General features: G+C 33.9%; 1 protein-coding gene across 2 annotated transcripts in view; it reads left to right on the forward strand.

Annotated features, from left to right (window-relative positions):
* The window catches only part of ArfGAP3 (ADP-ribosylation factor GTPase activating protein 3), a 54,522-nt gene that overhangs the window by 26,336 nt on the left and 15,518 nt on the right, over positions 1 to 12,668 (forward strand). For both annotated transcript variants that reach the window (XM_072525905.1, XM_072525904.1), the window contains 4 exons: positions 881 to 1,042; positions 3,349 to 3,635; positions 4,005 to 4,309; positions 11,679 to 11,900. In XM_072525905.1, the coding sequence (XP_072382006.1) occupies positions 881 to 1,042; positions 3,349 to 3,635; positions 4,005 to 4,309; positions 11,679 to 11,900 (976 nt within the window). The remainder of the gene's footprint in view (positions 1 to 880; positions 1,043 to 3,348; positions 3,636 to 4,004; positions 4,310 to 11,678; positions 11,901 to 12,668) is intronic.

Here is a 12,668-nt window from a genome sequence, read left to right on the forward strand (position 1 = left end):
CATTTTTAGATATCAGCTTTTGTTCGTGAGATATAGCCCATTGTAAGTTTTAAAATTGACACACAGTATTCTTTAAAGCACGTTACTTTACCGATTAGTATCTTTTCTTGTAACCCTTTTTATCCACAACCTTGATATAATTGATCATCTAGATCCATTATACCAACAGTTTCTTCTGGAAGGTCCATTTTAATTTAATCAAAATAAGTATGCAGTAAATCTGTAGGCTGATTCAATCCTGTTGCTCATTACATAATCATCATTATAAGTGGCTCGACAATCCGTTGTGGATCTTGGCCTACTCACAAAGAAGTCGCCACTCCTGTCGATTCCAGGCAACTTCCCTCCATTTTCTGGCCCTTACAATCTGTAAGTCTTTTTCCACATCATCAATACATCTCCTTCGTGGTCGTCCTCTACTTCTTGTGCCCTCTGGTTTTGAAAATGTTAATCTCTTGTATTCGTGATCTGACATCCTAGCAATGTGTCCAGCCCATCTATGTAAGTTGCTCATTACATATTCTCATTTTTATTTTAACGTATTTTTTAGAACTCCTTTCCAATTCACTAAAACACTTCCTGGGACTCCCTGATATGTTTTCTCAACATCAGTAAATATGGTACACATTTGTTTCTTTACTTTTTAATTTTCTATAGTGATTCTTGTTACAACTATTGTTATGTTGGCATACGATAAAATCATATTCATCGTTGACGTCACTTTTTTAAATTGAATATATTTTTTTTAACATTAATTTGAAATTATTAATTATATTAATATTTACGGGCTTCTTTAACTAAAGGCTACTACTTTATTCTTGGGCTTGATCATTTTTAAGCTTTATATACCATACAGAGAAATAATAAAAGTTATTTTCAGAACGAATTAAGTTCACCAGTTAGAAATACCGAGCCTATTAAACCAGCCGAAAAACTGAATATCGGCGAAGGACCCAAAGTTGATTTCTCAGTAGCTCATACACATGTCGAACCAAAAAAATCTACCATCGGAGCTAGAAAACCAGCTGCAAAAAAATCTACGGTAAGTTGGCTACTCCTTTTTAAAGTAGAATACTCAGTTTAACAATTTACGTATTATATTTTAAATAGGGTTAATTTTACTTGATCACTTAGTTATGTTATTTTATTTTCCGATTCATTATATTTCAAATTAAAAAAGAACAACAGTTAACAAAACTTTAAAAACAGTATTCCCCCTCTACTAATAAGAGTTCTGATCGACGCTTTAGAGTTATTCGTCGATCAGGTGAGTATGCACAATGCAACTTAAGAGAGAAGAGATTATTTAATGGAAGTTCTGTAATGTTTTGGGGTGGAATTTCCTTGACAGCATGAACGGATTTGGTGTTTTTATGTGGAGGCTCGTTAAAGACCGAAAAGTACATTACAGAAATGTTGTTTCTTTGAACAAGTTGTTCCTTTCGCACCTTATATAGGAAATAATTTCATCTTAACGCATGATAATGCAAGGCCTCACGTATCGCATGCCAGTATTGAATAGGTAAATATTCAGACATTGAATTGACCCCCTTACAGTCCTGACATTAATCCTATTGAACATTTATGGGATATTGTCGGTAGACAATTAAGACTTCGTCAGCCGCTTTCTGCTTAATATTAGTTGACGTTGTTTCCTTCTGTTTCTATCTATCTATATAAGGATTTTTACAGCTGTCGCCACCTCCCTTCTTTCAGCCAACATCTCCAGTCCTTTCTGTTCTGCCATTATCCATCTCTAAGGTCTCGTCTTTCCATGGCCTCGTCCACTTCATCCCTCCATGATCTTCGGGGTCTACCTCTATTCCTCCTTTCTATTGGGCTCCAATCCGAAATCTTTGCTATCCACCTTGTATGATCTGTTCTTCTCACATGTCCATACCAAATTAAACGTTTTTCTTCGATGTAGCCGAGTATGTCTTGTTCAACTGCCATTTTCGATTTATCTCCTCATTTCTGATGCGATCCATTTTTGTCACTCTGCAGCTTCTTCTCATGACCTCCATTTCAGTTGTTGTGATTTTGGACCTGTTTCGTTTATTTATTACCCAATTCTCTGCTCCATAGGTCATTATACTGCGTACCAAGGTGTTATAAATTCTCTTTCCTTCTGTTTTTAAAGTTAATTAAGTATTGTTTTAGGTAAAATACATGTTAAATAATAAATCCGTCTACTTCCTTTGTTTTTAAAGATATCAGAGAAATTAAAAAAAAAACAAAGAGTTCACAAACATAAAAACATAATTTTAATGTTAACCCGCCCTTGTACCTTATCCTCTCTACGGAGAGCCTCAATTTTAAAATAAGAACAAAATTTGTTTTTCTTCCACCCGGTATAAGCCCAAAAGAGTATTCTGAGTAAACCTTTGCACAACAGTGTAAATATCACGATATCATGAATCATGAATATCACTAGACAAAATCAACTATCAAAATGAGAATAATTTTTGGTGTTGCAAAACTTTTACGGTTAAGTTTATATTCATACTTACATTTTAACCACATTCACTGCTAGTTCAAGCTCGCAGATTTACTTGTACCCTTTAACCAATTAATGTCACTTGTTTCTTCAATCAAAATTAAACATTTTGCATATCTTAATTTTCATTCTCACTGAAATTTAATTGTTAATCTATGGACAACTTTCACAACTGAATTAATATTTCTTGCACTGATACATAGATATTTATATAATTAATTTGTCTCTGTTTGACATACACATACATATGTTTTGAAATACTTTTCTTTCTCTTTATTTGCCCTAATACCACAACCACCATTTTTGGTGGTTTGAGGAATTATAGGTCATACTGGCAACAGTTGTATGTTCTCAAAAAACTTGATAGTATGTAAATTTTTTTATTAAAATCAGCTAAGTATTTACGACATGTAACATGACATATTCAGAGTTTCCTACAATTATTAAAAACTTAAGTCTTATGGGTTAAAAATAACTCATGGAAGAGTGATTATCAACACAAAACACATTAAAAAACATTAGGAGGCCAACGCCTAACCAAAAACAAATTTCTCTTAAAATATTGTCCCTATAGGAAGCTCTGAAGATGGCATTTTAGTTGCCGAAAGTACTCAGCTGATTTTAATAAAAAGTTTTACACACTATCAAGTTTTTTGAGGCTGTTGCCAGTTTGACGTATATTTTAGAAGTGTGTACAAATCATACAGCCTTTTTACAATTTGAGGAATTATATCTGCAGATTAATTTCTTGTAAATGAATCGTTGATATTGGTTTATATTAACGATTTATATCGTCACAACAATAGTTGTGACATTAAATGTACGATTATTTATTTTATAATCTTTTCCAGCTTGGTGCTAAAAAATCTGGGCTGGGCGCCACCAAGGTTAAAACAAACTTTGCCGAAATCGAAAAGGAAGCGGAGCTTGCCGAAGAACTACGCGCCAAAGCAGCTGAAGATGAACTTAAAATGGCTGCTTTGACGGTGAAAGAACAGGAGGAACGGGACGCAGCCGTAAGATTGGCCTACAAAGACCTCAGCGTACAACAACAAAAGAAAGAGGAACAGCTAAGGAAAGAAGATCCGAAAAAAGCTGCTCAGTTGGAAAGGCTGGGAATGGGACTTGGTGCAAGAACGTAAGTATATGAACGTTGATATTATATTAAATATATGAATGGAAAGACCTAAGTTATTTTTGTTTTGCACATTAACATTCAAAATATTATCAGCCAACGGAAACAGACAGCATAAAATTTAAAGATGTTATTCATTTCTGCTTTAAGTTTAGTTTGAAACAGCGTTGTATCTCTTATGCAACTTACAGCAAGCAGGAGGATAAACCTGACGTTAGTTTAATCCCTAATCTGCTGATTGGTCACGACTTGACCATTGAAAACGCAAAACAGTAACCAGTATGAGTCACTTACGTTAGTAACAACAGATAAACTGTGATACGCGTATAATTCTTCGTAGATAGTGTATATCATTTTTTTATTATATTTTAGGGGAGTCAGCCATTCAGCTATCAGTGACATGCAAACAATAGAGCAAGAAAATATCAAAAGTCCAAGTAGTACTGTGACATCTTTGGGACAATTGCGATTATTAATAGATAATGGCTTGATTATGGACGATGATTTCCATGGAAATACACTAAGTATGATTCGAAACTCAAACAGTTACGGTAATAGCAAACTTAATTCGTTCATGACAGACTTGGCCGAGACCAAATCCGAAAGTAGTAAATCGAGTAAAGATAGCTGGGTGATAATAGATGATCCACCAGAGAAACCCAAATCGAGTTCCTACGGTAAGTATATATCGTTATATCTTACCTTAATTTGCTATTATGTTATTATTAACAGGAATCGTCTTTATATTAATGGATGAATACTAATAATCCAGTTGTACTGAGTTTTTATACACGTTTTTATTGTTATGAACTAGGGATTCTTCTTCTTAAAGTGCCCTCTCCTCAATGGAGGTTGGCTACTACAATTTTAAAATCTTCTCTATCTTCAGCTGTTCTTATTAGCTGTTCAAAATTTAGCCCTGTCCATTGTCGGATGTTTCTGAGCCACGATAGTCTTTTCCTTCCTAGGCCTCTCTTTCCCTCGATTTTTCCTTTCACTATAAGTTGGGCATATTGGTACTTATTATTTCTCAGTATGTGGCCTAGGTATGATGTTTTTCTAACTTTTACTGTGTTAAAAAGTTCTCTTTCCTTGCCTATTCTATGCAGCACTTCTTCGTTTGAGGTATGCAATGTCCATGAAATTTTGAGCATTCTCCGGTAGATCCACATTTCAAAGGCCTCCAATTTATTTACGGTTGATGTTTTTAGAGAACTAGGGATACTACTCCTAAATATTTATATATGCCGAAGCTTACTCCAGATCTTGATTATACAGTGCTAGTCAAAAGTCCATTCCCCCCTCGTATCTTTTGAACGGTTATTGTTATAATAGTGAAATTTGGAGGGAGGTAATAAACAGACGTAGACTTCTCAACTAGTCATAACAGGTGACGTAGTGACATATGATGTTACAGCGCCACTGTGTTGATGAATAAATTAAATAAATACCTACTAAAATTGTAGCTTCTCATTTAATTAATAAATATTTAACAACCAGTTCTTATAATAAGTGTTTAAAATGTACTCCATCTACTTCCTGACAATAATGCATCCTATTTCTGAACTCTTGTCGTACTCGTTTAAATGTGCCGGGGGAAATTGCCCTACATTTTCAACAATTCGTTGTTTCAAAAGATCAATATTGTCGGGTGCTGTAGCGTAAACTTTAGATTGCAAGTATCCCCACAGAAAAAATCTAATGGTGTGAGGTCCTGTGAAAGAGCTGGCCATTCTATCGTACCTCGTCGTCCAATCCATCTACTACGATATTCATCATCTTAATGTCTTACTGCACCATAATGGTGTTCAGGAGCATCATCTTGTTGAAACGTTATTTCCAAGTTGCCGAATTCATCTGGATTATCCTCCAGAATTTCAAGTATTAATGGTTCAATTGCATATTGTAACATCTCCAGATACACTTCACCGGTTAAGTTAGTATTGAGAAAAACAGGCCCAACTATGTGGTTTTCCTGCCCAAACATTTATGTTTTTTTGGGAATTGAGTATGTGTTTCACGAAAGACGTAAGGATTTGTGTCGCTCCAATACATCACATTGTGTGTGTTAACATTTCCATTGGGAGATAAAGTACTTTCGTCACTAAAACAAATTGGCTTTATGTAATCGGGCTGTTGGTTAATTTTATTGGACATATTTTCACAAAATTCTAGTCTTCGGTCGGGGTCATCATCTGAAAGTTGGTGCACAATTTTTAATTATTATGGATGAAATTTGTTTTCAGCCAACAGTCGGTGTACTGTCTTTTGACTGATTCCATAGATAGATGCAACTTGGGCTGTAGAAGAAGTATTGTTCACTACCATTTCTGAAATTATGTCAATTTTTTTGTCATCACTAATTGTTCGTCGACCAGATCGTTTGACATCTTGAATACTATCTGTTTGTTTAAACTTCCGAAGAAGCTTTCTCAAATAAGCTCTCGATGTAGGGCGATCGGGGTACCCCTCATTAAAAGACGTTCCGCTGCATGGAAATTATGTCCACATTCACCAATTATTAACACAGCTGCTACTTTGTCGGCTACAGTACGTACCATTCTGCCTTTGTAAAAATTTAAACGTCTCGTTAAACAATAATTAAACTAAATATTAACTAAGAACAACTAACTAAAAACAACTTGAATTGACTAAACTAAATAGAAACAGAAACTAAATATTGAGCTATAAACGCTTTTGCAAACTAAAAACAACTAGAGAATTGACAAACGTCAACTTTTTTGACAAATAACCAAAGGCGGACGTAGAATTCTTATTAATTAAATGCTAAACTAGAATTTTAGTATTTATTTAATTTATTCGTCAATATCATCTTAAATCCAAACAAAATTAGTATGATTGAATAGGTATATTAAAATAATTGTAGTTTCGCATTTAATTAATAAATATTCTAACGTTCGCCTCCTGTTAATTGTCAAAAGTTGACGTTGACGTAAAAACAATTAGAGAATTGAAAAACGTCAACTTTTTGACAAGTAACCAGAAGCGGAGGTTTTAATATTTATTTATTAAATGCGAAACTACAATTTTAGTATTTATTTAATTTATTCATCAAAATGAGCTTAAACTCAAATAAAATTAGTATGGTTGAATAGGTATTTTCAATACTTTTCAAACGAGGTGTCAATTACCATAAGGTCCTATTTAAAATTATCTGTCACAGTGGCGCTGTAACGTCATCTGTCACTATTACGTCACTTGGGATGACTAGTTAAGAAGCCTACGTGTGTTTATTACCTCCCTCCAAATTTCACTATTATAAGTATAATTGTTCAAAAGATACGAGGGGAGAACGGTCTTTTGACTAGCGCTGTATAGTCATCGAGCTAAAAGACAAAAGAGGGAATGTAAAGGTAGTGGGGGCAAAAATATTGTTAGACAGGAAGTGCCATCTTGAGAGGCCACATTAAACAAGGAAAGCGAGACTCTTTCCTTGTTTAAGAAATCAAATTTAGTTGGGTTATGTTATTGTTGATGTTATTGTTTGTCCCAACTGTCACATGAAAGATTATTTGTATTTTCTATTGAAGTTTTTTAACAATTGTTTCACATTTTAGACTATTATTGTTATTATTTAATTAAAACTTTATTGTGTTCTAGTGTTAAAAAAAGTATTTTAGGTGTATTATGTATTAATATTATGTAATATAACAAATAAATAGATAAATTAAAACCCCTACACCACTGTATGATTATTGTGAAGTGTCATGAAATTTAAATTTGGCGCATTCGCATTTCCGGATATGTCCGCCATCAGAGGCCACTTTTTTGGTCTCCTTTTCATAACGATTAGATTCCCTCTTTTGTCTTTTTGCTCGATGTGTATAGTAGACGCTTTATAAGATTTACTTTTGTTCTCACAAATAAGAGTCTCACGCTTTCATCTTACTATTAGTACAAAGTTATATAGGTTATTTAACTAAGCTTCCTTTCTTTAAATTAAATTTAAGTAAAAGAAAGTATGTGTGAGATATCAGTGTGTGTGCGCAATTTTTTATTCGTTTAAAAGGCCTCTCGATGCCATTATGTATTGAACATATTTAACATCGTTTAAATGTCCAGCGCTGGGTGGCATGCATTCAAAATTTTCAATTTGCCATGACTTTGGCGCATAAATCAGGCTTACATAAATCAGCCGCTGTGATCATCGCATAGATCTGTGACTTAAGACAATACCACTAAAAAGGGCCTAACGGGGCCAAATCGCACGATTTTGGTGTCCAGTTCACCTCCACGTGAGATGACCAAATAGCTCATGCAAAATGTCCATTTAGGCATAAGCTGTGTGTGTGGCACGTAGTGCTGTCTTGTTGAAACCACATTTTTACTAACTTTTACAGACTATTATTACATATATATTTTACAAAGAACTATTTTAAAGTACAGAAAATAAGTATTCTTTCCTAGTTAGTACTGCATATACCGAGATGCACAAGAAACAAAGTTATAATGAGAAATTTCAAAACATATTTTTTGAATTTATGCTAACTTAATTTATACAAAATACTAACTTTTGCGGATATTTTTTTAATTTCTAGTCATAATTTTTTTCATTATACATTTAGGCATATACAAATTGTTACAAGCATCACATTTTGACGAATCATATCTTGGTTACCGGTAGTCTTAGAATATTTTACAAAGAACTATTTTAAAGTACAGAAAATAAGCATTCTTTCCTAGTTAGTACTGCATATACCGAGATGTACAAGAAACAAAGTTATAATGAGAAATTTTAAGAATAGCCCTAAAAGTTAGCAAAAAGCGTTAAGAGTAGAAAACGTAAAAGAACCATATTTTGCTTAAAATTAGTCCTAAAACCTTCTACAATAGACTAGTAGAGTGGCGAAATTTAAAAAATCTTATATCGGATACTATGAATCCTAAGACTTATACCAAACGTCACTATGAGGAGGAAGGATAGAGGTTTTTTTTTTCTATGAAGCAATTGCTATATCTATACCTTCGTGGAAAAAATTTATTACTTGTGTCTTTAAAAGGTTATTTCTACTAGATGCACAGAAGCAAATAAGGCTCTCAAAATTAATCAGTAGTTATAAGCGTCGCGTGAGCTCAGGAATAAAGGCTGTAGGGCATAAAACAATAAAACGAACCGAAAACGCACTAGGTACGACGAAAAAAAACTAAAAACCGTACAAAGAGAAACATATTCGATTATCTTCGTGTAGATTACATTATCATGTAAAGTTAAATCTAAAACTAATAAGTTAACCGAAACTATCTTAAAACTACGTAATGTGACGGGTAGCTCTTTTAGACAGTAGACTCAGTAAAACACAGGTTTAAATTAAATAAAAATATATTGGAAATAAATAAATAATAAAATAAAATTAGATCATAGGTAATGTGTACAATAAAAATTAAAACGTCAATCCTGGCGACGACGGCATTGACGGCGATATAACTCACTGTTTAAAATCTGCGAAAAATAAAATACAATTAATGACATAAAATCTAAACGGCAATTACGGTGTGTTACTGCACACAGACAGGAAGTAACGGACCGAAGGAATCAAATTGGAACGGGCCAATCAAGACTCGACCCGGCGAGAAACGGATGGCCCAATCAGTACGCGATCAATCTGCAACTGAAAGTGCCACTAGCAGAAGCGGTTGGGCTTCAGTCAATAACCTAGGGCCAGTGGAGTTGTCAGATCAATACTCCCACGGAACTCGCCTTTCTCTTGCGGCGGCTGCTCTTTTATACGGTCGAAGACCTTTCATCTCCTCTAGAGCACATCGATTGAAGAGGAACTTGTGGTGGCGATGCGTATGTACGAAGCGCTGACGGGATCGAGGCGATGCATGATGCATATCGTTACAGTAAGAGAAATAATTTAAATCCTATAGCAACTATAAATAAGTAAAAATAAAAACTAAAATATGATCAAGCACTAACGTATGGCTAGAAGGTTTTTAAGAGGGGTACAAATACCGATATCTACTAATCTACTTCTCACAGAGTATTTAACACCAATAAATACTGGCTACCCCTATCGATTATCTTTTAAGACCTACAAATTCCAATAAAAAAATATAACAACTTTCAGAGATTATATATTACACAAAATATGCTCGGAGATAAACAATACACTTATTGCAGTGCATAAGAAGATGTATTACACATACTTGATATTGTATGGATGGTTCAGGATGCCTTCAGGAATCATTCTAGTCTACATGTGGAATGGTGTCGTTGAAATATGTCCGGTATGAACTTGGCAACTACACAAAATGTGCCTGCAGCAACACTCCTATATTCCTAAGTTCCATAAACATAAGTTCAGGCCGATATCCCCAGGTTAAACCAGATTTGTTCCAAGAATATGTTAAAATTACCCAAAGTAATTCGCTTGAGTGAAGGCGCAGTATGGAGGGATATGTACTCCTTCCGTATTGATTTAGCTCCAAGACAAAGATGGTCTATTAACCTTTCTCACAAGATAGTCAAATTACCTGAAGGATGAACAAAATTATAAGCTATAAAAGAATAAGTCTTTTATTATTTCTCCATCTTATTTTGGTACGTTTGTTACTCTTGCAGTTTTTTCTATATCTATATTGAACGAGCTTTAAATTCTATAAGAGAAAAATATATAAGAAAATTCTATAAAAGTTTATTTAGGTGCTGGTATTACTTTTATGCGAAAATAAGTTATATGTAAATTTATCAATTAATATAAATACTGTGTGTGTATGCAATCAAATTACGGTACCTGTGATGTTGATGTAACACTTCTTTTTCTTGCACAGTGCACTGGGGTTGACTCAGATGGGACAGAATCTTCTTAAAGCCGCGTCGTCAGGTTTACACAAAAAAATACTGAAGTGTTTTGTGCGCTGATTTATACAGAACTGTCACTGTCACTTTGACTGAAGTGCGTGTCGTCTCATAGCTTCGCTTCCCTTAACTTAAGTCTCATGGGGAGTTGTGTACAGGGCCGTATTAATTCACGATTATAGACATACACACACGTTAATTAAAGAATTAAATATAAAAATAAAATAATAAAAATTATTAATAAAAAAAACTAAGAATATGTGTGGAGGGACGTAACATATATTTTGTTTCTTACATTCTTTATGGGCTTCGTAAATATGATTTTCGTAATTTTTCGAAATATTTCTTATGGCAAACAACGTTGACAAGTTGTTGAAAAAATGAAAAAAAATGCTATCCCTGAAAAAATGGAAATCTCTCATGAAAATTTTCGTGCAATGATTTGATACAATTTTAAAGTTGACCTAACTAAACAACAATGTATCGATCGACTTTGTCTTGGTTTCCATTATAAAGCAACCTATTCATAGATGGCTTGAAGAATTCAAGCCATTCAAGCGTGGACCGTCCGGTGTGCGAATGATGATGTGCGAAGCATAACTTAAAAGATTCAACGGCTGTATCAACTATATCGATATTTAAAGATGAGCCAAAACCAACAAAATTAATCCGCGCTCGCAACGTTAGCAAACAAATGGTCGCGAGTTTTTCTTTATAAAAAAGAGACATGTTGCCACGATTTCATTAGAGAATGGTAAAACCGTCAATGCTAAATGGTACACAACCATTTGTTTGTCAGAGGTGATTGATGACTTCTCCAAAAACAACCGTAATTATCGCATCTTCTTGCATCACAGTTCTCATGCAGCTCGTAGAACATCCCAGTATTTAAATGCGAAAAGAATCATTTTGTTGGGATATCCTGCGTACTTGGTAGCGTGTAATTTCTTTGAGTTTCCGTGAATCCGAAGCAAACTACGCGGTAAACATTTTAAGACGCCAGATGGGATTTCTGATATACCTATTTTACACTGGCTAAATGCTTTCGACAAGTGGTATTTTCGAATGCAAAGTGTATTAATTAATATTAAAGGCAAATACTTTAAAAAGAACAAAAATTATTTTTCCCCAAAATTTGCTCTTACATTATTTCTGAAAAACTTTTAGTGTACGTCTAATACTACCTAGATATAATTAATCTTAAAATTTTAAATCCTTTATAGAAAAAGAAAGGGAAAGAGAGCGTGAACGTGAAAAGCCACCGAGAAACCTTGAACCTATCAGCAATACCGATGAAGCACAAAAGAAATTCGGTAACGCCAAAGCAATTTCATCAGACCAATTTTTTAATGATGGTAGTGCAGACTATGAAGCTCAGGCTAACTTAAGCAGATTTCAAGGTTCTTCCAGTATATCGTCGGCAGAATTTTTTGGTAATGGTAGAGGTAAGTTATTTTTTTTTTTTTTCAAATAATAAGGTGGTTAAAATAATACCAAATTAGTGAAACATGTTATGGTTCTAGTAGTACTGTTATCCGTTGCTTAATCTGATTGCAGATATTTCCTTTCTACCTAATTAATTAATCACCTATGCTAGAATATCAGAACTGACTTAATGATCATTAAATCTTTCTCGAATGCACTTAAGAGTGATTACATTACGCAACAAATGATTTTTTTTTGTTTATTAACCGCCTCAGTAGGAAACCCTTCCTAGGGCCTTCTACTGAGGCGCTTTGATGAGTCCTAAATAGGACGAAATACGTATAAGAGAATTGTAGAAGCACTATAGGTGAAATCAAATCTTAAATATCTTTCATATAGTTTTATTTACTCGTATTTTGAGTATTAGAAGCCAGTTCATCAAAGGTACACACTTAGATGAAAGGATATGATATGGAATGCAATTTTAGATTCCCCGTGTGGATATTTCATCGTCTGTTTGTTTGTATATCGTAGAAGCCATATATTTGAGTTAGAATTTGAATTTTGGTTTCGAACTTGTAGTAGAAATTTTCGGATTTTTATTTTTTGCTTTTTTGTTGTTGTTTGCTTTTAAAATTTTGACAAAATAGATCCAAATTCTCGACTCGTCTGTGCAGGTAGTAACTCAGTCTCTCAGGTGTGAGAGCGCCTTATCTTAAAAGTAAACCTGAAAAATTAGTTTGTCTGGGACAAATAAACCAAGATATTATATTGATCTTATTTATTGT

The sequence above is a fragment of the Diabrotica undecimpunctata genome, chromosome 3, assembly GCF_040954645.1.
Source record: "Diabrotica undecimpunctata isolate CICGRU chromosome 3, icDiaUnde3, whole genome shotgun sequence".
Taxonomy (NCBI): domain Eukaryota; kingdom Metazoa; phylum Arthropoda; class Insecta; order Coleoptera; family Chrysomelidae; genus Diabrotica; species Diabrotica undecimpunctata.